The 26,480-nt window shown below is 38.0% G+C and overlaps 1 protein-coding gene across 2 annotated transcripts; it reads left to right on the top strand.

Annotated features, from left to right (window-relative positions):
* Positions 1-827: 827 nt before the first annotated feature.
* Positions 828-21,136, top strand: ZNF287 (zinc finger protein 287). 2 transcript variants are annotated; one of them, XM_033091670.1, is made up of 7 exons: positions 828-1,083; positions 1,530-1,599; positions 2,244-2,639; positions 3,235-3,335; positions 4,798-4,924; positions 5,411-5,497; positions 14,498-21,136. In XM_033091670.1, exons 3-7 carry the CDS (start codon positions 2,291-2,293, stop codon positions 16,066-16,068), a joined length of 2,235 nt encoding a protein of 744 aa, XP_032947561.1. In that variant the 5' UTR covers positions 828-1,083; positions 1,530-1,599; positions 2,244-2,290; the 3' UTR covers positions 16,069-21,136. The 2 variants fall into 2 exon arrangements, with proteins under 2 accessions (XP_032947561.1, XP_032947560.1); XM_033091669.1 differs by having other exon boundaries at positions 2,041-2,639.
* Positions 21,137-26,480: the final 5,344 nt, after the last annotated feature.

Below are 26,480 nucleotides of genomic sequence, written 5' to 3'. Positions count from 1 at the left end.
ACGTAGGCACTCTGGTCAAATCCAAGCTGAGATCAAGATTGAGCCATCTCAGCCCACGCACAAGACAGGTGAGTGAAAAAGCCATCTTGGAAGTGGGCCCTCCCTGCCATCAAAACACTTCTACTAAGGCTCCAGACACAATGTAGCAGAGAAGAGCCACGCCTACTATTCCCATCCCAAATTCCTGAACAACAGAATCCATGAGCATAATAAAATGGTTGTTCTTTAAAACCATTAAGTTTCAGGATAGTTTGCCAAAACAACAGTAGATAACAGGAACAGCTGGAATATGTTTTTCTATCTTTTTATTTTCAAGCATTTTATGTATATTTGTTTTGAGTCTTACAAACAATATGCTTTTGGATGTTGTTCTTTTTTCCAGTATGAGAGTCTCATAATCAGATTCCTGAGGTGGGAATCAGAACCTTTAACAGTGAACGTTTATTTACAGTAAAGCCTGAACTCACAGCACTTTGAGCCTTTCTGCTTTTAGACCCACATCTTCTCTGTCCATCCTTCCTCCAGGAACTCTGGCACCAGGTTTACTCTGGTTAATGAGCACGGGGCTCCAACCCTTTCCATCCACATCTTCCTTTCCCAAATGTTGGTAGCTCCCCAACCTCTAAGTAGTTTACCAGACCTGTCTCTGCCCAAGGAAACTTTTCAAGTTCCTTCAGAACCTTGAAGGTTAACAAGCAAGTCCAAGTGATGGGCGGAGGAGGTTACCATGGAGACAAACCCAAGGAACGAGGCTGAAGCGAAGGAAGGCCGGGCAGCAGCTTCCGATTGGCTCAGCGGGCGCGCAGCGTTCGCCTTGCGCACATGCGCACTGGCGCCGAGGCGAGGTCGCGGCGAAACGGAGGCGCGGTGGTTGCCGGGCCGTGCTTCTCAGGACCCGGCTGGAACGCGCGGCTCCTGGCTGGGACACGTTTTGTGCTTTCTGAGGAAGGGAAGTGGCGGATCCAGAGGCCCCTCTGCAGCGCGGGACTAAGCCCGCCACGCAGGCGCCTGAGCCCCCGCCGCCATTGTTGTCCGGGGCCTCCCGGCCGCTCTGGCTGTGCGTCCGCCAGGTCCCAGCGACAGGTAATGATGTCGCGGGCTCCGAGGGCGAGTGTCCGCGCGGTCATGGCCGGAGCCTCAGCCGGTCCATGTGGGGGCGCCCTTGTCGCAGCAGGGGGCCCAGTCCCAGCCCAGTGCGTCGTCAGGTCCCGACTCCCACGCTGCCCGAGACTCTACAGCTGAAGAAGAGTTAGGGAGACCGGCTGGGAAGGGGAGGTGACGGGAGGGGAGGCGAGGCTGGCGCATCTGCTCTGCAGGGCTTTGTAAACAGTTGGCTTTGGTGACAAGACTCGTTGAGAGCTCAGAGCTGGCATCCGTGGACAGGTGTTATGGGTACCTCTCCAGGTCAGGCCTGTTTGAGGTTTTCTTCGGGGATTGTGGTTTCAAATTTATTCATAAGGAATTGTCTCCTTTAGAAGCAAGCCCTTAAAGGGCTTCAAATCACACCAACCTCTTCTATTTCTTTCCAGTCCAACCGGCTTGTCTCCCCAGCCCTCAGACAGAAAAGCTAGAATTGGCTGGCATTAATATGCAAAGCAGGTAAATGGCTCGCCTTTTTTTTCTGACTCCTCCTTTGGGAACCTTGAGCGCTTTATTAAGAAATTCTCCCAGTTCTAAGTAATAAGAGTGTCTGTTGTCAGTCGGTCATTACAGCTTCTATAACATCAGTAACTAAAATACTGAAGCTTTTCTTTTTTTCAGTAAAAAAATGTTTAATTTCTGTTTCAACAAGTTGGAGGTTTGATCTGTTATTTTGGTCATTATTCAAGTCTTTGCTTCTACCATCACCTTTTTATGGCAGTCCCAACCCCCACCCCCACTCCCACCAGATGGCATTTATCTTGCAAGTTTAAGGATATAAGGGAGGGAGACCAAGGTAAAGTCTTTATTTATCTGTGCACAGTGGGTAGTCTGTGTCTGTCTGTGTATAGCAGGGAGCACCAGGAATTCTTGACCGTGTGGTCTGTTCTTGTGTTTCAGGGTCTCTTAACCATCACTGTAAGTTCGGGGCTCAAAATTTGTAACTAAGGCTGCTAACTACCTTGACTCTCTTCTGCCCCTGGTCTCAGCAGCCCTAGATAGAATGTCTTTGTGGCTCTAGCATGAAACTTCAAGCGGTTGGCTCACTACTACAGAAATAAAGGATATTGTCAAATTGACTCTCCTTTCTGTAACAATGTCAGCCCCAAGCAAGAGGATAACCAGTTCTTCACGCTCCCAAATCCATCTAATGTGGAAGCCAGACAAGGCTCAGAGTAGACCCCACAGTGTTGAAAAGGAGGTCTTTGCTTCAAGACGCTTGCGTGACGCTGAGACATGTCGACAGAATTTTAGGAATTTTTCATACCCAGACCTGGCTGGTCCTCGAAAAGCATTGAATCAACTCCGAGAACTCTGCCGTAAGTGGCTGAGACCTGAGATTCACTCAAAGGAACAAATTCTGGAGCTGCTGGTGCTGGAGCAATTCCTGACCGTCCTGCCTGGGGAGGTTAGGACTTGGGTGAAATCCCAGTACCCAGAGAGCAATGAGGAAGTGGTGACACTGGTGGAGGATTTGACTGAGATTCTGGAAGAGGAAGGTGAGAATTACAGAGCAGAGAGGGGAGGAATCCTGGGTGGTTAGAGCACATCAGGGAGCAGCCTGTAAAAGAAATTGGGAAAACGAAGGTCATTGAGTGAGTTAGGACAGGTTTCAACATGAGCCCCATCCTGTATGGTATTCTCCTTTAGATTTCTTGGAACCAAACACACGTTATCTAAACCCAGAGTAGATGTGTCATCAAACAATGACCAAGACACAACCAAATTACCCCTATGTGAGTCCTCAGGAAGTTTACCTGCAGAGGTTTGAACTATTCTTCCAATAAATCATTTGCTTTGTGAATTTGATTTTACAGTAACATACTTTCAAATAAATAGAAAATGGTCCAAAGAACATTTCCTTATTAAGTGAAGAGACAATTCATAAAATTTACATCACATGAGGATTTAGCAGAAAATTGTTAATTTGGTACATATACTTAAGAGTCCCAAAGCAGACTTGTTTTTGAAGCCTATTCTGACATCTTAGCTTCTGACTTCTCCCTTTAAGGAAGTGTAGACATCTATTTGGTGACGAGTTTCCTAGGCTATTCAAACAGGACTAATCTCCACCATGGTCTCTCTCTTCCCTAGCTACTCCTCAGAACTCTGCCCTTTCCCAAGAGACCCCAGAGGAAGACCCCAAAGGAAGACATGCTTTCCAGGCAGGGTGGCTAAATGACTTGGTAACCAAAGTGAGTGTTAGTTTCTTCTGTGATTTTAAAAATGACTTCATAGTGTGTGAGGACATTTTTGATCCTGGCTGTCTAACTTCGTGACCCCAAAAGTCCTATCAAGGACCTAAGCCTCAGTTTTTCTCCTTAAGTCACTTTGGCATGTTAAGGTAGGTTAATGCCCTGCGTAGGAAATGAGATCTGTTGCCTTCCTTTGATATGCCTTTCCTCGCTTTTCGACTTTAAGGCAGCAATATCACATTGAGGTTAAAGGATTGACCTGCACAGCCAGATGGATCTAGGTTCGGTTCCTGGTTCTGCCTTTGAACCTGTAATTTGGAGCAAGACACTTAATCACTATGAGCCTGAGTTATTCAACTCTAATAAATAGAATACTCCTCTTACATTGTGAGGATGAAACATTATGAAGCTTGTTAGCTTGGATTACAGTAACTAATCAATAAGATCACAGTAGGATAAACAATAGTTACTAATATTTTTCCTCGTTAACAAGTAATTAAAGGCCATGTATTATATGTTGTTACTGTTGATCACGAATCTGAGTTATTTTAAGGAAGAGCAACTCAGGCCACCTTAAGAGAGAGGTTTACTGTAAAAATATGAATGCTCTGACATTGGTAACCAGTGTAAAATTATTATTTATAGGTAATATGAATATTTAACTGAAAAAAACGAAGAAAATTAAAGGTAAAACTGTTAGAAACAATAATAAAAAACGAGTAAAATGACTTACAGAAAATAGCATACAAAAGTTAATCACTTTCTTACATATACATAAAAACCAGATAGATGAGAAAATAAAAGATTCCATTCGCAGTATTACCCCCCAAAATTTAAAATAGCTAGGACTAAGCATAGTATAAATTTTGCAATACCTTTGTGTCCTATCTCATTCTGTGGGATGTGAAAGAAGCCTTGAATATTGTAAAACTGTTAGTTCTCCCTAAGTTATAAACTTACTGTGATTTCAAAAATCCCAATATATTTTTTTTAAGAAACTTAAAGTTTATTTGAAAAACATGTAAGAGTAATCAAGAATCTAAAAGTACAGTAGTTCAACAGTGTGGGGGAAAAGGGGTTCTGCATTTCATCATAGAGCACACAAAATATCTTAAAATTTCAAATTATAACACACTGAATTTATTCTTAAGGCAAAGCTTGAAAAGCAAAACCATTCACCTCTGTCATCTATGTTCAAAACGCTTTTTTTCTAGATCGAGCCACCAATATATGCACTAGTGGCAATTGGCAATGATAAATTCTACTTTATTTTCGAACTTCCCTTTAAGGCCATCAGGTTTGCTTATCCACACATTGGGTGAAGGTTTTGACTAGATAACCTTTAGGGTCATACTAAAGTTCAGGATTCAATGATTGCCCCCACCGCACACATACCTGCTGTTAATCACCGTCCCCTTCCTACTAGTTCTTGAACCAAATTAAGTTATATTTGATGTTTTAGGAATCAATGACATTCAAAGATGTGGCTGTGGATATCACCCAGGAGGACTGGGAGCTAATGCGTCCTGTACAGAAGGAATTGTATAAGACTGTGACATTACAGAACTATTGGAACATGGTTTCTCTAGGTAAGCATCATCTACACCCATTCCGCCCAGCATACCACCAGCGTGTCTTTTCTTTCCTCCGTTGTTAAAAATGGGTTGGACCTCTAAAGTACTTTGCTAAGAATGGGGCCTAGAGATGAATGTGCTCATCCCATTTGGGCACAGAAATGGCAATGTACTATTCCCTTTTCTCAAATGAAAGTTTTCAAAGTGAAAGATCATTCAAAACTGTGATGCGCAGCTTCTCAGGGCCACCATCTAAGGCTGTATCTTTCTGGTTGTTCCCATTTCTTTCTTCCTTCACAACATTATCTCTATGCACATATCCTCCAGGGTGGCAGGAAATTTTTACCCTAGCTCTGAAAGGACATCGACCTAATTCATTAGGTCACGTCCATGAACCATTTTTTTCCTAGAGAGGTCTGTCCACATGAATAACAAGTCAGTAATAAAATTTGAACAAATGTTTATCTCCAGGACAAAACTCACTATATTCCTCCTGAACAGGACTTACAGTGTACAGACCAACTGTGATTCCCTTATTGGAAGAACCATGGATGGTGATAAAAGAAATCTTAGAAGGACCTAGTCCAGGTGAGAGAATAACCGGCAGATGAGAATCTTTGCACGTAAGAGCCTGTTATCCTAGGTACGGTGAGATATACTTTTAAATATGGCTAAATCACTTTTCACAAAGGTATCCCAGTCTGTCAAGAACACTGAGCTGTTTGGCATCACTCCCTTACAGAGGCCATCTTCAGGAAGAGATTTTCCAAACATCATTTTTATACCATTCCCGTGTCTCATTTTATTCTTCTCCATGACCCTTGAGTCCCATCCCTTAGAGCTTTTTTGGGGTTTTCTCATGCCATCGTTCCCTCCCTCTTTATTTAAGCATGCATGAATGTTTCCTAATATCTTAAATTTCAAACCTTAACTTCTTTTTGAGCTTCTTTTATTCTGTTTACTGACAAAACCCTATAGCCCCATGCTTCCACTTTTCTAACTCATTCTTTTTTTATTTTGTAATTATTTAAAAAGATAATATTGCTAAGCGAATAAGTCAGACAGAAAAAGTAGAGAACCATATGATTTCACTGATATGTGGTATATAAAACTGAAAACAGCAAAAGGTCAACACAAACAAATGAAGGAACAAAAACTGATAGACATAGACAATAGTTTAGGGATTACCAGAGGGTAAAGGGGTAGGGGGGCTCTGGAAGAGAGTAAACAGGGTCTAATATATGTGATGGAAGGAGAACTGACTCTGCGTGGTGAACATACAATGTGAGATACAGATAATGTAGTACAGAATTGTACACCTGAAATCTATGTAACTTCACTAACAATTGTCACCCCAATAAACTTTAATTTAAAAAAAAAGTAATATATTCACAAGATCAAAAAATATTTTAATATAGAAAATATGTTTTTAAATTTTATATAAAGCCAGACAAAATGCTCCCACATGTATACCACATTCACTCAGTTCCTACATCTCAACACACAACTACTGTTTCTAGTTTATCCTTCTGGGTGTTTATTTTGTTTTGTTTCCATATAAAGTCAATGTGAAAATGTTTTTCTCTATTTTCTAATATAAATGGTAACATACTATACACAATTTGTACTTGGCTTTTATTTCTTAAAAGTATATCTTGATAAGTGTTCCAAATGATTATGTAAAGAGCTTCCTTGATCTTTTTTTAAACACTTGCATCAAATTTTTTTGTCTCATATTCCCTATTGATGAACTTTCTGGTTCCCATTTCTTTAATCCTTCACAACTTCATTTTGAAATTTCAGACCTGCAGAATTTTTTACCTGGAATCACCAGTTACCATCATTCAGCCACTTTTGCCTTATCTCTTTACACACACACACATATATTTCATTTTTGCACTGGAAACACTTGTAAGTTAGTTGCAGGCATCATGACATCTCACCGCTAAATGCTTCTACATATGTCTTCTAAGAACATGAACATTCCCCTACATAAGTAACTACCATTCTCACTCCAAATATTTAACATTTATACAATAATGTTATCTAATATATAGTCAAATACTCAGATTTCTCCAAGTGTCCCAAAATATCCTTTATAGAGTTTTTCTCCCCAATCCAGGATCCAGCCAGGAATCATGTTCCACTTGGTTATCTTGTGTATTAGTCCCTTTTAATCTAGACTGTTACCCAGCCTTTTTTCTTTTCTTTAATCGTTCATGATATTGACATTTTTTGAAGGATCCAGGACAGGTTGTTTTTTTTCTTAGAATGACCCACAATCTAGATTTGTCTAATTGTTTCCTTGTGGTTAGATTCAGATTAAACATTTTTGCCAAGAATACTTCATAAGTATGTACTTTCCATTGCCTTTCCTCAGGAAACACATCAGTGTGTCTCATTATTAATACTCAGTTTGGTTAAGGTACTGTCTACCAGATCTATTTTAAAGGTGCATTTTTTTTCTTTCTAATTAGTAAGTAATCTGTGGACTGATACTTAGAAGCCACATGACTATTCTATTCCCTGATAACCTTTTATTTAGTTCTTAGCATCCACTAATAGTCGTTGCTTTATTACATTGCTGGTTGCAAAATACGATTTTCTAATTCAGCCACCTCTTCTAAATGGTTAGTAGCACTCTTCTGTAAAGAATAGTTGTCCCTCCTCCTACCCGATTTTTCTGTGTGTGTATATATATATATGTATATATATATATATATATCTGTGGACTAAGTAAGGGATTTTTAAAAATTCAATGTGTTATTAGTCCATTAATTGCAACTTTGGGGGGGGAGGGGTTCCTTTTTTTTTGATGCTCAATTGTCCCAAATTTGGGCAGTTTTTTTAATTGAGTTTTTTTAATTGAGTTGTAATTAATACAACATTATATTAGTTTCAGGTGTACAACATAATGATTTGATATTCATATAAGCTGCGAAATTTCACCACAATAAGTCTAGTTACCATCTGTAACCATACATAGTTATAAATTTTTTTGTGATAAGAAATTTTAAGATTTACTCTCGTAGCCACTTTCAAATGTGCATTGTAGTATTATAAACTATAGTCACCATACTGTACATTATGTCCCCAGGACTGACTTAATTTATAACTGGAAGTTTGTGCCTTTTGACCCCCTTCTCCCGTTTCGCCCACCCCGTACCTCTTCCCCTCTGGCAACCACCAATCTGTTCTTCATATCTCTGAGCTTGGTTTTTTGGGTTTTGTTCTTTGATTTGTGGGGGGGTTTTTTGTTTTTTTTTTAGGTTCCACATATAAGTGAAATCATACATTATTTGTCTTTTTCGGTGAGAGTTACTTCACTTAGCATAATGCCCTCAAGGCCCCTCCATGTCGCAAATGACAAGATTCCTTTTTTTTATGGCTGAGTAGCATTGCACATGTATATACCACATTTTTATCCATTCATTCATGGGTGGACACTTAGGTTGTTTGCATATCTTGGCTATGATAAATAATGCTGTCATGAACATGGTGGTACATATATTTTGTTTGAATTAGTGTTTTCATTTTCTTTGGATAAATATCCAGAAATGGAATTGCTCAATCATATGGTAGTTATATTTTTAAATTTTTGAGGAACCTGCATACTGTTTTCCATAGTAGCTGTACCGATTTACATTCCCATCAATAGTCTGCTTCCTCTCCAACACTTGTTATTTCTTGGTTTGTTTGGTTTTTTTAATAATAACCATTCTAACAGGTAAGAGGTGATATCTCGTTATGGTTTTGAGTTGCATTTCCCTGATGGTTAGTGATGTTGGGCATCTTTTCCCATGCCTCTTGACCGTCTGTATATCTGTGCGAAAATGTCTATTCGGGTCCTCTGCCCATTTTTTAATCAGATTGGTTTTTTTTTTTAATTATTTTTGCTGTTGAGTTGTATGAGTTCATTATATATCTTGGATATTAACCCCTTGTTGGATATATGATTTGCAAATGTTTTCTCCCAGTCTCTCTCAAAAAATAGTTTGTTTTATCATTTTGTTGATGATTTCCTTTGCTATGCAGAAACTTTTTAGTTTGATGTAGTCCCACTTGTTTATTTTTGCTTCTGTTTCCTTTGCTTTTGAAGTCAGTTCCAGAAAAATCATTGCCAAGACCAATGTCAAGAAGCTTATTGCCAAGTTTTCTTCTAGTTTTATGGTTTCAGGTCTTACATTCAAGTCTCTAATCCATTTTGAGTTAATCTTTGTATATGGTGTAAAATAGTAGTCTAGTTGCATTCTTTTGTATATGGCTGTCCAGTTTTCCCAACACCACTTATTGAAAAGACTGTCCTTTCCCATTGTATATTCCTGCCTCCATTATTGTAGATTAATTGTGTATGCATGGGTTTATTTCTGGACTCTATTCTGTTCCATTGATCTATGTGTCTGTTTTTATGCCAATACCATACTGTTCTGATTACTATAGTTTTGTAATAGAGTTTGAAATCAGGGAGCGTGATGCCTCTAATATTGTTCTTTCTCAAGTTTGCTTTGGCTATTTTGGGTCTTTTTTGATTCCGTACAAATTTTAGGGTTGCTTGTTCTATTTCTGGGGAAAATTCCATTGGAATTTTGATAGGGGTTGCACTTAATCTACAGACTGTGTCTCCTTCAATTTCTCTCAGTAGTGTCTTATAGTTTTCAGTGTACAGGTCTTTCACGTCTTTGGTTAAATTTAATCCTAGGTAATTTATTCTTTTTCATGCAATTATAAATGGGATTGTTTTCATTTCTCTTTCTGATTGTTAGTGTATAGAAACACAGCATATTTTTCTATATTGAGTTTGTATCCTTCAGCTTTACAAAATTTGTTTATTCTGACAGTTTTTGGTAGAGTCTTTATGGTGTTCTATATATAAAATCATGTCATCTGCAAATAGTGACAGTTTTACTTCTTTTTTTTTCAATTTGGATGCCTTTTGTTTCATTTTCTTACCTTATTGCTCTGGCTAGGACTTCCAATACTATGTTGAGTAAAAGTGGCGAGTGGGCATCCTTGTTTTGTTCCTGATCTTAGAGGAAAAGCTATCAGCTTTTCACCGTTAAGTCTGATGTTAACTGTGGGCTTGTCATATATGGCCTTTATTATGTTGAAGTATGTTCCCTCTGTTCCCAGTTTGTTGAGGGTTTTTATAATTTTGTTAAATGCTTTTTTTGCATCTATCAAGATGATATGTGATTTTTATCCTTCATTTTGTTAATGTGGTGTATCACATTGATTGATTTGCAGATGTTGAATCATCTTTGTGTCTCTGTAATAAATCCCAGTTGATGATGCTGTATGATCCCTTTAATGTATTGTTGAACTCTATTTGCTGATATTTTGTTGAGGGTTTTTGCATCTGTGTTCATCAGGGATATTGTCCTGTAATTTCCTTTTCTTATGGTGTTCTTGTTTGATTTTGGTATGAGGGTAATGCTGGCTTCGTAAAATGTGTTTGGAAGTATTTCTCCCTCTTCAGTTTTTTGGAATTCACCAATGAAACCGTCTGATTCTGGACTTTTGTTTGTTGGGAGGTTTTTGATTACTGATTCAATCTCCTTACTAGTAGTCAATCTATTCAGATTTTCTGTTCATGGTTTATTCATGGAATGTTGTATGTTCCTAGGGATTTATCCATTTCTTCTAGATTCTACAATTTCTTAGCATATAATTGCTCATAATAGTTTCTTACGTTCTCTTGTATTTCTGTAGTATTAGTTGTAATGTCTCCTCTTCTATTTCTGATGTTATTTATTTGAGCCCTCTCTTTTCGTTGGTGAATATAGATAAAGGTTTCTCTATTTTGTTTATCTTTTCGAAGAACCATCTCTTAGTTTCATTGATCTTTTCTGTTATCTTTTTAGTCTCTATTTCACTTACTTTCACTTTGTTATTTCCTTCCTTCTACTAACATTGGCCTTCATTTGTTCTTCTTTTCCTAGTTCCTTGAGGTGTAAAGTTAGATTGTTTATTTGAGATTTTTCTTGGTTTTTTTTTTTGAGGTAAGCCTGTCTCGCTATAAACTTCCCTCTTCAAACTGCTTTGTTGCATCCCGTAAATTTTAGTATGTTGCTTCTGGTTTTGTTTGTCTCAAAGTGTTTTTTGATACCTCCTTTGATTTCTTTGTTAACCCATTGGTTGTTCATTAGCATGTTGTGTAACTCCCACCTAGTTGTGATTTGTTTTAGTTTCTTCTTGTAATTAATTTCTAGTTTTATATCATTATGATTGAAAAAGATACTTGATATTTTAATTTTCTTAAATTTATTAAGATTTGGTTTGTGGCCTAATATATGATCAGTCCTGGAGAATGTTCCATGTGTTCTTGAGAAGAATGTGTATTCTGCTGCTTTTGGATGGAATGTTCTGTGTACTGTGTTTCCCCGAAAACAAGATCTAGCCGGACGATCAGCTCTAATGCGTCTTTTGGAGCAAAAATTAATACAAGACCCAGTCTTATTTTACTATAAAACCCAGTCTGATATAATATAAGACCAGGTCTTGTATTAATTTTTGCTCCAAAAGACGCATTAGAGCTGATCGTCCGGCTTATTTTCGGGGAAACATGGTATATCAGTGAAGTCCATCTGCTGTCATACATCGTTTAATGCCAATGTTTACTTATTGATTTTCTGTCTGGATGATCTATCCATTGATATAAGTGGGGTGTTAAATTCATTTACTATTATTATGTTGCTGTCTGTCTCTCCCGTTAGGTCTGTTACATATTTAGGTGTTGTTTCTTGGGTTCATAAGTATTTATAAATGTTATATTCTTGTTGGATTGCTCCTTTTATCATTATGTCTTTGTTTTTATTTCTTTATTTTCCATTCTTTGTCTTCACTACAGTCTTTGTTTTAAAGTGTATTTTGTCTGCTACAAGTTTAGCTACCCCAGCTTTCTTTTGGTTCCGTTTGCATGGAACATCTTTTTCCATATCTTCACTTTCAGCCTGTATATGTCCTTACATTTGAAGTGAATCTTGTAGATAGCATATAGATGGGTCTTGTTTTTTATCTATTCAAACTATGTCTTTTGATTGGAGAATTTAGTCCATTTGTATTTCAAGTGATGTTGATAGGTATGTACTTATTGCCATTTTGTTAATAGTTCTCTGTTCCTTCCCTTGTTCTCTTCCTTTGTGTTTTGATGACTTTCATTAGTGTTATGCTTAGAGTCCTTCCTCATTATCTTTTGTTTATCTATTATAGGTTTTTCGCTTTGTTGTTATCATGAGGCTTACATATAACAACCCATATTTATAACAGTCTATTTTATGTTGTTAACAACTTAAGTTTCAACACATTCTAAAACTACATTTTTACGCCTCCCCCATTTGTTTTTGATGTCACATTTACATCTGTTTATTTTGTGTATTTTTAATGATTGTAGTTATAGTTATTTTTACTACTTTGTATTTTAACCTTTATACTAGCTTTATATGTGATTAATCTACTACCTTAACTATATATTTACCTTTACCAGTGAGATTTATACTTTCGTATGTTTTCTTGTTACTAATTAATGTTCTTTCTGTTCAACTTAAAGAAGTATCTTTGACATTTCTTGTAAGAGTGGTTTAGTGAATTCCTTTAGCTTTTACTTGTCTGGAAAACTCTCTTTATCTCTCTAATTCTGAATGATAACTTTGCCAGATAAAGTATTCTTGTTTGGGAGCTTTTTCCTTTGATGCAAATATATGAGGCCCTTCTGGCCTGCAAACTTTCTGATGAGATATCTGCTGATAGTCTTAGGGATGTCCCTTTGTACATAGCAAATTCTTTTTCTCTCACTGCTTTTAAAATTCTCTATCTTTAACTTTTTGGCATTTTAATTATAGTATGTCTTGATACGGATCTCATTGGGTTCATCTTATTTGTAACTCTATTGGCTTACTGGATCTGGAATTCACATTCTTTACCCAGGTTAGTTAGGGAAGTTTTCAGCCATTGTTTCTTAAATAAATTTTCTGCCCCTTTCTCTTCTTCTTCTGGGACCCCTATGATGTAAATGTTAATCCAGCTCAATGTTGTCCCAGAGGTCTCTTAAGTTATCTTCACTTCTTTTAATTTTTCCTTTTTGCTACTCTATTTGGGTGAGTTCCACTGCCCTATCTTGAAGATTACTGATCCTTTTTTCTGCTTCATCTAGTCTGCTTTGAACCCCTCTAGTGTATTTTTCAATTCAGTTATTATATTCTTCAGCTCTGTGACTTTTGTAGTTTCTTATATTTTCTATCTCTTTGTTGAAGTTCTCACTATGTTCATCCATTCTTCCAAGTTCAGTGAGCATCTTTATGACCAATACTTCGAACTCCTTATCAGGTAAATTACTTATCTCCAGTTCCTTAAGGTTTGTTTCTCAGGTGGTTTTTTCTTTTTGTTCTTTCATTTGGAACATATTCTTTGTTTCCTCATTTTGCATGGCTCTCTGTTTCTATGTATTAGGCAAAACAGCTACCTCTTTCAGTCTTGAAGGAGTGGCCTCGCGTAGAAGAGGAACCTTATTGTTCAACCTTACCCTAGTTCTTGGTTGTCTCGAACCTTTGTGATCATCTAAGTAGCCTGATTTCTTTTTAATAGCTTCAGTTGTTGAGGGTGTGCCAAGACATGTTGGTGTTCCAGCCATATTGATCTACAAAAAAGACAATTTCATGTGATTCGACTTCATCTGTACTTCATATGAGCTTTTTTAATAGATGGAGAAGGTATATGAGAAGGCCAGAGTCTGAAATTAGCATGGCACCTGTAGAAGATTATGAGGAAGTGTTTTGAAGTTATGTGAATAACTTTGAACTTTTAAGTTAAGCTGAATATGAGATGTGGTGAAAATGTAGTAGAATAGAAAAGGCTAGATTTTGGGGGGATTGAATGCTAGTTTGCATTTATTTTAAACTTTTTTCTCTTTAACTTTTTTTCTTTTACACCACTGATCCTCAAACTTCAGTGTGTATCAAAACCTCCTGGAGGGCTTGCTAAAAAACAGATTGTTCAGAATCACTCTCAAAGTTTCTGATTCAGTATGTCTGATGGGGGCCCAATAATTTAAAATTTATTTCTAGGTGATAGTGATGCTTATATCACTAGTCTGGGGACTACTTTTGAGAACCATTGCTTTAGGCCACAGGAGAGTTACTAGATAGTCTTAGGTATGGAAAGCACTCCATGAAATTGCGTTTGGAATATTATGTAGGATTATGCAGAGTAGATTAGAAGGAGTAATGATAGCATGCCTACTTTATGAACCCATTACATAAATTATAATTTATATAATTATCAATAATTATACAATTGAAGTCATCCTAAGTTATCTCACACCATTTATCCACTGTTTTCTCTTAGCTCTGTCACCTGATCTAACCTATTTACTCTGTGCCCATGTTGAATAGTGAGGAGCCTCTCTTTTTTTCAATTTAGTCTTCTGTCTTTCTGCCCTTTTATTCTCCTTTTCCAAACTTTAAGGGTCATATTATGAAGTTGTCAGTGCCATGATCTTTTTAAGCATTTTATTCATGTTCATTATTTTATTCCTGTTTGGGCAGTTTCCTTTCTCCAAATAGAGGAAAACTTTTTATATCCTTTTTATTTCAGAATGGGAAACAGAAGCCCAAGATTGTAATCCAGTTAAAAATGTTTCCAAACTCACCACGGGTGGAACCCAGACTATCAAATTGGAAGAACCATATGACTGTGATGACAAATTAGACAGGCAATCAACAAATACCTTCAGGGAAATTCCCACTGGTGAAAGAGATTTCAGTTTGAGGTCAGTTCTTTCACAAGAAGATGACTCTACAGAAGAGTATCTTCTTAAATATGATATATATGGAAATAATTTTGAAAAGCATTCAAACCTAATTATACAGTTTGATACCCAGTCAGATAATAAAACTTCTATATATAATGAAGACAGGGCAACCTTCAATCATGTCTCATATGGTATTATACATAGGAAAATTCATCCTGGAGAGAAGCCTTATAAATGTAATGTGTGTGGGAAAAAGTTTAGGAAAAACCCATCCCTCGTGAAACACCAAAGTACCCATACCAAAGAGAAATCTTACGAATGTGAAGAATGTGGGAAAGAATTTAGGCACATTTCATCTCTTATTGCACATCAGAGAATGCATACCGGAGAAAAACCTTACGAATGCCACCAGTGTGGTAAAGCCTTCAGCCAGAGAGCACACCTTACTATACATCAGAGAATTCATACGGGAGAGAAACCTTATAAGTGTGATGACTGCGGGAAAGACTTTAGTCAGCGTGCACACCTTACTATACATCAGAGGACACATACTGGAGAGAAACCATATAAATGCTTGGAATGCGGTAAAACCTTCAGCCACAGTTCATCACTGATTAATCATCAGAGAGTTCATACTGGAGAAAAACCTTATATATGCAACGAATGTGGGAAAACTTTCAGTCAGAGTACACACCTTCTTCAACATCAAAAAATACATACTGGAAAGAAACCATATAAATGCAATGAGTGTTGGAAAGTATTTAGTCAAAGTACTTATCTTATTCGACATCAGAGAATTCATTCTGGAGAAAAGTGTTATAAATGTAATGAATGTGGAAAAGCCTTTGCTCATTCCTCAACTCTCATTCAACATCAAACTACTCACACTGGAGAGAAATCTTATATATGTAATATATGTGGAAAAGCCTTCAGCCAGAGTGCAAACCTTACTCAGCATCATAGAACACATACTGGAGAGAAACCATATAAATGCAGTGTGTGTGGGAAAGCATTCAGCCAGAGTGTACACCTTACTCAACATCAGAGGATTCATAATGGAGAAAAACCCTTTAAATGCAACATATGTGGGAAAGCATATAGACAGGGTGCAAATCTTACTCAGCATCAAAGGATTCATACCGGAGAGAAACCCTATAAATGTAACGAATGTGGGAAAGCTTTTATTTATTCCTCATCACTTAATCAACATCAGAGAACTCATACTGGAGAAAGACCCTATAAATGTAATGAATGTGATAAAAATTTTAGCCAGAGAACATGCCTTATTCAACACCAGAGAATTCACACAGGAGAGAAGCCCTATGCATGTCGTATATGTGGTAAATCCTTCACCCAGAGTACAAACCTTATTCAGCATCAGCGAGTTCATACAGGTGCCAAACATCGAAATTAGTGGATATGGGAGACTTCATTTAGGTATTACAACTTAATCATTTAAATTTTATTTTTTACTCCGTGTGTTAAAATATTATTCAAAAGAAGTGCAATATATGTTAAATATCACTGAGCAGACGTATCAGAATTAGTAATGTGGATATAACCTATTTAAATTTAATGTGAAATTTAAGAAGAAAACTTCATATTACTATATTATTTGATATCAGTTTAATTCATTCCAGAAAGAAACCCTGTGAAAGTAAGAGTAGTCAGAAACCTATAAATCACAAACTCTTACTCTATTTCAGATACTTCTCAGTGAGGCCTTATGAATGTAACTTGGGAAAGCTTCCATCAAGTAGAGATTTCACACTAGAGAGAAATCCTGGGATAATAGAAAAGAAAAGCTGCCTTCAGGCCTTTAGTTCTTCCCAGCTTTGAAGCCTTAAATAGCATGGAAAGGGTTCCCTCTTTTTACTTCCTTTTTCCTATTAATGCCATAACTGCCATGAGGAACCAGTAGGTTTGAAAAAAAATTGAAATTATCTTAAAAGATTTTTATGTGGCCACTGTTTAATTATACTTTCCTCTAAATACTGAAATATTAAAGAACAGAACCCTAATAAAAGATGATCTGTTAGGATAGAAAAACTAATGTCTGTATCTAACCCTTAAACATGTACAGATTTAAATAGGCAAAAATTAAACACGCAAGCTTAAATTTATCTCTAAAACAGCCTTAGTTTCACTAGGTTTTGACATCTGTCATCTTGAAGGAAAAAATAAGTATACAGTTCTTTTTTTTTCACCTGACTCCTAAATTTATAACTTAAAGTTCCCCTTTGACTTTTACTGTAGAAAGTCCATTTCCTCCATTGAAACACGTTTCTTGAGTGCCTACTGTGCTCAGGAACCAAACTTCCTAATTGGATCCTTTCAGGGCTTCCTGTAGTGCTGCAAATCACAGCTGAATTAAGCAACAGAAAGCTTTCTAAAGTAATGAAAGATAAAGTAAGGACGTGAGCTTAACTAGTGTGTCATGGAATGAGCATAAGAAACCTAAAATGGGTTGCCAAAGCCTGTATCGTAAGGCCAGGGAGTAATGAAAAGCAGCTATCTAAACAGTGTTAGGAAAAGTAAGTAATGGAAAATAGATACGAATTTAGTGCAGAAAGTGAATCAGGGTGAAAAATGAAGGTGAAGACGTAACAATGAAGAAAGAATATATAGGTAACTTACAATGTGAAATGTTACTGGACTTGGATTACCTAAGAAAAGTGACTAATTGAATAAAACAAAATTCAGCCTGTTTATGAGAAAAAACTAAAAATGAAAACTAAAAATGACTGGTTTTAAAGGAATAATTGTAATTGGTACTTTTTAATACATACAAATAAAATAGGGTTTACTCTTAAAATATCAGAAAAATTTCATTGGAAAAAGTATTTATGCAGAAACTGTCACTGATGCAGTATTCATTAAACACTAATAACTGAGTTTGTCACGGTCCTATACAGCATAAAAGGAAAACTGGCAGAAATGGAAATAGAAATAGGTAAAAATACTATTGCTTTTAATATCGCAGCATTCCACTATCAAAATATAGGACAATATTGTGAGAGCTGAGATTTCATCTTGCTCTTATTTCTTCAGTGCCTTGTGTATAGTAGGTGGTCAATATATATTCATTGAATTAATGAATAAATAAGTAGATAAGTTGAGTAATAAGAATTAATGAATGCGGAATAAAATTAGTATAACTTTTTGTGCATACATGCAAAGAAATACTTAACAAATATCAGTCACGGGGTAATAGGAACTACTTAAAAATGAAGAATCCGAATTCCTAAATCTTAACAGTGGGATATTCCTAAGAAATCATTGGATCTCTTTGCACAGGAAGTTTTCCTGGGCTAGATGAGGATAAATTGATAGAAACTCTGGCACCATAAATATCAATTTAGGCTTGTATTGACCATGCGTCTTCATTTGACTGTTTATATAAACATCCTACAAACAGGTGCCGAAAGAAAGACATATCTTCAAGGCTTTCTTGTGGAGTGTTTTCTTCAGGAAGTTGTTGCTTTCCCTTGTCCTCACATTCATTAACCTTGATGTCATGGAATTACCCTTCACAAAGAGCAGATTGTGTCAAGGTTGCGTAATACTCAAATTATGCTCATGCCATAGTTATATGGTTAAAAAATAACCATTGTATTTAAGATGCAATATTTATAATGCCTCTTCATACCTTACATAACACTTTTTTCTCTGGAACGAATGTGTGGAGTATTGTCCATAGAGCCTTTCTTTGCATTTGTATTTCCTGCCTTTATGTGTTTTATGTAAATAATGCATTTATAAGGTCTTCCACTGATACACTGAAACAATTGATGCCCTTATAAAATAATAGAATAATAATAGTGGAGAATTCCAGATGTTTGTATATTTTTCCCATTTTTACAGTTGTCTGGCCCACATGTAATTCAAGTTTTTTAGCAGATACTCTTATTTTCCACAACCTTTTATTATGAAGATGTTCAAATATACAGAAAAGTTAATAATAAAACAAATTGTATCTACCACTTAGATTTAAAAATTAACATTTTGCCATATTTTTCTGAACAATTGGACAGTAATTTACAAACACGACATTTCACCCCTAAATACTTAAGCATGCATCTCATAAAAAGTGACAGCCTTTTACGTTACCACAATACCATTACATACCTCAAAAAACGAACAGTGATTCCCTAATATCTAATGCTTAACCCTTGTTTTAATTTTTCCTGTTAATCCAGTCAAGTTTCACACATTATATTTGATTGTTATGTCTGTTTCATCTATCTAGAACAGTCTCCCACCTTTGATTTTTTTTCCAGGACTTTCTCTTTTAATGGAGCAAGTCAGTTGTAAAATATATCACATTCAGAATTTAACTGATTGTTTACAATCAGTTTGTTTATTAAATCAAATCAGTGGTTTATCTTGTTCCTCTAGTTTCTTTAAATTAGCAGTTAGGGCCTAATGTATTCCAGTTAAACATTGTTAATTAACATTAATACTTTACTGATGTATGTCATTAATCACATCAAAAGCGTTATTTTAAGTTGGTGCAAAAGTAATTGCTGTTTAAAAGCTTAAAAATAATTGCAAAACCCGCAATTACTTTTGCACCAGCCTAATGTCTGGTTGACTCACTATCAGTGATGCAAAATTTGATTACTCAATTGAGGTATGATTTTCCTGTTAGTTAAATAATCTGTGGACTGAGACCTTGGCAGCATATGGATAACCTGGTTACCAGCAAACTTTCACCTGGTGGTTCTGTTATCCAATGATAATGATCCTTGCCTGAATCAGTTGATTTCATCAAGATTTGCAAAATGGTGGTTTTCTACTTCTATCATTCTTTCTACATTTGTTGACTGGCATTCTTCTGTAAGGAAGCGCTTTGCTTCATCAACTGGAATGCACTTGAGGCAGGGTCATGCTCAGTTCTTTACCAATTTTCAGAGTAAGGAGTTGGCAGTGATGACAAATGATGCAATGCATTATGGTCAATTATGATCATTGTTTCTCAAATTGTCCCAGATTTGGCTAGTTGTAACCTTTCAGGTAGTTCTTACATCCATCAACGTTCCTCTCCAGTATTTGGGCACTTAATTGCCTTCTGACACAAGGTATCTCAGGTTCACCTTGCACTTTCAATGCCCCAGATCTGAGCCATTTCTCCGTACATCCCTGGCTCTTTTTAGTAGACAACTATTTCAAAATCAAGGTGTGGGCACTAGGCATGCTCATTGCTACAAGGGTGTGATTAGCAAGTAGCCTTTGAGCCTCTCCAACCATTCAACCTAGTTTTCATAAAGACAACTCTACTTGTCTAATATCTAATTATGTAATGAGAGATAATTACATAATGGGACAAACTTATTTTGAAAGCAAACAGCTAACTTGTTAAGCATACAACTAAATTGGAGAGAATAGAAGTGTTTATGTGCACTACAAAGTGGCAGACTTAACTACAAGAGGTCTTGTGCCAAGGCATCAGAAAGTTTTCCAGAGGAAGGGAGATTGTCCGTTAATCTGGCAAGTGGGTTAAGCAGAGAGCAGTTAAAAGCAACTAAGTGTATTACAACCCCTACTTTGTTTTAACTATTACATGTCTTGATAATTGTATAAGATAATCACACTCCTTTCCTATCACATTCCTTAAGGCAAGTTTCTGATCAAAATTTGAATTCTAAGGACCTTTTTTATGCAACTCTAAGAACTGGTTTCCCTTGCTAAACTTTTATTTGGTCTTTAAAATTTTACTAAGACTGTTAGGTTTCATTCTTTGACTATATCTTCTGGTACCAATTCACTTGCATATGTGCCTGTAAATGTACTCTTAGTCCTCTATTTGTTACTCTCCTCATGGCTCTTTATTTCCCTATAATTATTAGCCCCTTGGAACACTAGCCACTAAAAATGGCAAGCATGTGCACTGTAGTAATATGTATAAATACGTGTGTAAGCTTGCAAGCAACACTGAGTCCTCTGTGTGGGTGGGGAAATTGATGCCCATGATGCTGAAGTGTCTTGCCTGAGGTCATATACATACACCATAGAGTGACAGAATAAGGGTTGGAACCCATGGTTCTGGCATTTAGTTGAGTTTTTCTGTAAAATGTTAAATGAAAATTCAGAGCACAAAAAGTATGTACCTAAAATTTTATAAAATTACGTATTTTGATGAGATGAGAGCATTGCAAGTTTTTTGTCTCCCGTCCCTTCGAGTTTCTTAAATTCAAATCTTTAAATGAAAATAGCCTAACAAAGGATGCACTTCCCCCACCAATTTTGGTCTTCTGCCCCAGATCTTTCCCATGTTTCAGAAACATAGTGATCACCTGGAACTACGTATCTCTTAAGTACTAAGCAGTTTAATCTAAAACAATTGTTCTCACCCCAAAACCTCCTCTTATTCAGTTCACCATAACTTTGACAGGGAGGCAAGAAGCCACTCTCTTCACCAGTGGTTATTTTAGTCCTATTGGTTTTTACCTCCCTTATATTCCAGTTCATTCTTCCCTATCCCTACTGCCTCTGCCTCATTTCAGGCTTTTTTTTTTAAAAAAAAGATTTTATTGGGGAAGGGAAACAGGACTTTATTGGGGAACAGTGTGTACTTCCAGGACTTTTCCAAGTCAACTTGTCCTTTGAATCTTAGTTGGGGAGGGCGCAACTCAACTCCCGGTCCAGTTGCCGTTGGTAGCGCCCACCATCCCTTGCGGGAGTTGAACCGGCAACCTTGTGGTTGAGAGGATGCGCTCCAACCAACTGAGCCATCCGGGAGGCAGCTCAGCTCAATGTGCTGTGTTCAATCCTAGTTGCAGGGGGCAAAGCCCACCATCCCTTGCGGGACTCGAACTGGCAACCTTGTGGTTGAGAGCCCACTGGCACATGTGGGAATTGAACCGGCAGCCTTCAGAGTTAGGAGCATGGAGCTCCGACTTCCTGAGCCACCGGGCCGGCCCCATTTCAGGCTTTTTAATCAGCTCTTGTTTAGATTATTTCATAGCCTGGTAAGTGTTCAATCTGCCCCTGATCTTACCCCTTTCAATGTCTTCCACATTTTTGCCCAAGTCATCTGAAAACTTCTAATGAGGACCCCCATATACAGCTGTACACGTTGAGTAGTGCATTTGACCATGTCACAGTTTGTTTAAAATCCTTCAGATCTTAACTGTCAACAGCAGTGGGTCTCACATTAGAATGACCTGGGGAGCTTTAAAGTTACCAATGGCGGGGCCTGTCTCCTGGAAGGCTGATTTGTTTCATTTGTGGTGGGGCCTGGCGATTGATACTCAACTCCCTAAGTAATTCTAATACTCTAAAGTGGAGCAAGGGCAGACGCAGGGAAACCAGTTAGGAAGTAATGACAGTGGCTTCGAGGAGAAACAAACGGTGGTCACAGTAGAGGTGGTGAGAAGTGACCCAATGCTGGATATATTTTGAAGGTAGTCTATAGGACTTGCTAATGAATCGGGTTGGGATGTGATACAGGAATTAAGGACGACTTTCCTACTGAAGAATGTGCAGGAAGAGACTCATCCATTTCTGTGTCTCCTATACCAAGCACAGCGCCGGGCACATAGTAAGTAGGCCCTCAATAAATGTTTGATTAATGCCTCCTGCAGGAACTTGTACACAATAATCAAGGCTACTCTCAGAAAAAAAAAAAAGTAGTTTTACCTGTCTGTCTGGAACTGGGAAAGATCTGGGTTTTTACCTGACTTAAAAGAAACTAGCCTGTTACTTCATGGATGCTTACAAGACATGAGACTCCTGGGTTATAGACAACGAACTTTTATTCACGGCAACAGCAGTAGCCAGACTTCACATTTAAGCTGATTATCCTTGCCCCCTCTCCCCCCACCCCAGTCACAAGAGGTTGACACGGGGGCCTAGATGGATTTCAGCGCAGGGCTGCCATACAAGAAGGCAACACTGAGCATGGGGGAATCACTGCTTTTACAGTGAATGGTACGTAAGCATGCTCTTTGTCCCAGGGAGACACTGCCTGGTATACCTCCATTCTGTAAACACAAGCCTGAGAAATGGCCCAGGTATAGAACAGTTAAGACCTTGCATTCTTGGTAATTCCCCGCACAAACGTAGAGATGCTCACTAGATATCTTTCCACTCTTCCTAGAGTAGACTTCTCCCTCTGAGAATTCAGAGTTCGCTCTGGCTTAGAGAAGATAGGAAGCAAAATGAAGTGGCCTGTTTGAAGCGTACAGAGTAGGTCTTTTCCTGAAGAAAAATCTTAGGTCATACCAAATCAGATCTATACCCTAAGGTTGAAAAATAATGATCACACTCCACTGTATTGATTAAAAGCTACACCAGGAGTACCATACGCATTCTGAGCATCCTATTTTACACTAGAGTATACATTAGATTTAAATGGTTGAAAAAAAATACTTCCTAACACATGAAATTCAATTTCAGTATCAATAAAATTGTATTGGAACAGCCACACTCATTCGTTTTTCTATGGCTGCTTTCCTGCTATAATGGCAAAGCCTAAAATACCTACTATTAACCCTTCATAGAAGTTAGCTGACTCTACGTCTACACAATGGGGCGGCGGTTTAGGTCTATCGGCCAAGCCAAACACCAAGCAAATTAATAAAAGCAACACTCATCGGAAGGGAGGAAGGAAATAAAAGGAGAACTTTAACGCATGGAAGTAAAGGTGTATAGAGGCACCTCGCCAGAAGTCCGGGTTAAGAAGGGAGGGATAGTGAAGTTGAAGAAGCAAGCGGTCAAGGCTGCGGAGGGAGCTCTGGACGAGCAGGGACGGCTCCCTCTGCCGACTACCCGACGCCAGTGCGCCTATAACCCTCCCTCCTGGTAGCAGAGTGGAGGCTTGCGGTAGGCGGGGGATGGGGATTGCTTGAAAGTTATCTGAGCGGGTTCAAGAGGTTTTCCCCTTTTTTTAGTCGCTGGTGTTCATGTACTCGTTTTCCAGTCTGGTGAAAGAAAACGTGGGTTCAAGTTGGCACTTTGTTCCTAACACGCAGTGTAACATCCCTTTCCGCTCCCTAACTTCAATCGCTCAAACAAGACCGCAGGGAGGGTAGCTTCTAGGAAATGAATCCTTTTCACTCTTAACTGTGAAACTATTTGTAACCCCCACTCCTCATCGATGCTCAACTTCCTCCTGCCTCTGAGGGGCTGCAATTCCACCCACGTATCGGGGTGATGCCCCGCTCGGACGGCCCGCTACCTGGCTGAGAGAGAACTGACTGCCAAGGGACCAAGCTCAGGGAGGGGTTCGGACCTAAAGCTCACTCACAAGGGCCTTGGCTGCAAAAGCTGCCACACACTGAACTGACTCTAGGATTCTTCAGGACGCCCAGCTCTGGATCCCACACGCAGACCCAGACAGAAGCCGTTTCCAGCTTGGAAGGGATTCTGGGACACTGGGCGGGGCCTAGGCGCGCCAGCATTTCTGGGAAATGTGGTCTACAGCCCCCACTGCTCAAGCGCACCTCCTTTGTAGCTCCGTCCCGCACGTCCCCGAGCGTCCGCACGCGCCCTCTGGTGGCGGGGAGGAGAGGCGGCGGTTCGGAACTGTAGGGAAGGAAGGTGTCCACACCGCGCGCTAGGTGCACACAGGAACACCAACTGAGCTACTTTAGGGAGCTCAGCTTTCAGGGATGGAGGGAATTGTTGACGGGAAAAGTAACCGCGTTGGCCCCCATTATAGGAGCTACCGTCATCTCCCTCGAAGATCGCAGAAGCTTTCTCATTAGTCTCCAAATGAATCCTCAAGGACTTGTCGACCTGTCGACCTGCTTTAACAGTCGTCCTATCTCGTTTCCAATGCCCACCACACTTCCATTACCGACACACTCCCGTTATTTTGAAACAAATCTCAGTGTCATATTACTTTACCTGTAAACATTTCAGTATACATGTCTTTAGAGACTTTTTATAAACAGTGACTCCTTTAGTGAATAAAAAAAATTCCTTAATATCGAAAATTCAGTGTTTAGATTTCCCTGTTTGAGGTAAATTTTTTGCATTTTTGACAGTCTGTTTATTTGAGTCAGAACCCGTGCTCGCTTCGGCAGCACATATATTTGAGTCAGAACCCAAGAAAGTTGCACACTTTAGAGTTAATTAATAGTCACTTGTCTCCTTTTCAATCTAAAATTTCCTCTGACATTTTAATTTCTTTCAATATATTTCTTGGAGAAATTAGGTTTTTTGTCCTGTTTCCCACAATCCGGACTTTGCTGATTAACTGGGGTGATATTTTACATCTTCTGCCCCATGTGTTTCCTATAAACTGATAGCACAAGAGGCTTGATCCTATTCAAGTTCAATTTTTTGTTCTATCCGAAGACACATAATGTCTGGATTTCTCTTTTTGTGATGTAAGCAACTATTGATGATCATTACCTAGATCCATCAATTCATTAGGGGTTGCAAAGTAGTGACATTCCAAATCTGTTAATTCCTTCTTCATTTATAAATAGAATTATTCCTGTAAAGAGAAACTTCCCCTTATGAACTATTGGGCTACCCTGGGGTACAGTTTATATAGGAAAGTGATAAATGTGTGATTTATTTATTTATTTAAACAATTTTCAAAATAATAAATTTGTTTCCTAGGCTACTCGAAATCGACCAATGAGGAAATTTTTGTTTATTTAGTTGTTTGTTAACTTACTTGCTTTTTAAGTGCCATTATGAGTTCATGTATTTAAACTATTTAGTGTATTTCAAATTCATTGCAGTTATTCTTATTAATGCTCAAATTGTCCCACCTTTGACCTGTGGAAGTCTTTTTAAATTGGTTCCTGACTCTTTACATAACTTGTTGTCTCTAATACTTGTTTCCTGAAATGACAAGGTGTCCAGGTTCATATTGCACATTTCCTGCCCCAGACCTGGATTTAACCATTTCTTCAAAAAGTCCTGGTTCCAGAGCAGCCAGATGGCTCAGTTGGTTAGAGTGTGAGCTCTGAATGACAAGGTTGCCGGTTCGTTTCTCACATAGACCAGTGAGATACGTCCTGCACAACTACATTGAAGGACAACCACTTAGGTCTGATGGGCCCTGGTGAAACACAATGTTTCCCAATATTCCCCAATAAAATTAAAAAGAAAAAAAGCCCTGGTTCCTTTAAATGGGAACTAGTATTTAGAGACCACAATCTAGGTGCTAGGGGTATACATCACTAGTGAACAGTATTTCTAGGCCTTTTCCATTCAGGACAACAGAATTTTTACTTAACTCATCAATCTGACATCTATATTTCTACTCTCCCACATTGAAAACCCAAGTTCTCAATTATATCAATATAAGTATTAATTTGCTTTATCAAACAATACACAAACAAGTCCCAGAATAACCATAACACTACCACAAACAATATTACTAAAAAGTTAAGACTTCTTTTTAAATTATTTCTATCCTTAGAATATAACCTAGAGTTAAGTTAATGTGTTTTAACACAACTTGGAAAAGTTCCTGTCCTAGTGTTGTAACACAAACTTGATACACAGTGTGGTATACTAAATAATGGCCCCCAGAGATATCCAGGTCCTACTTCCTGGAACCTGTGAATGTTACTTTATATGGCAAAATGGATTTTTCAGGTATGAATAATTAAGGATTGTGAGATGAGATTATCCTGGATTATTTGGGTGGCCTTAAATGCAGTCACAAATATGTTAAAAGAGGAAGGCAGAAGAGAATAAGATAATGTGACCATGGGGACAGAGATTGGAATGTTGCAATCACAAGCCAAGTAATGCCAACAGCCACCAGGAGCAGGAAGAGGCAAGGAAAGGATTTGCCCTAGAGCCTCTGGAGGGAGCGTGACCGTGCCTTGATTTGGGCACAGTGAAACTAATTTT

Source organism: Rhinolophus ferrumequinum, chromosome 21 (genome assembly GCF_004115265.2).
Source record: "Rhinolophus ferrumequinum isolate MPI-CBG mRhiFer1 chromosome 21, mRhiFer1_v1.p, whole genome shotgun sequence".
Classification (NCBI taxonomy): Eukaryota; Metazoa; Chordata; class Mammalia; order Chiroptera; family Rhinolophidae; genus Rhinolophus; species Rhinolophus ferrumequinum.
The sequence above is the reverse complement of the archived record's forward strand: the minus strand, read 5'-3'. Positions and strand labels throughout refer to the sequence as shown.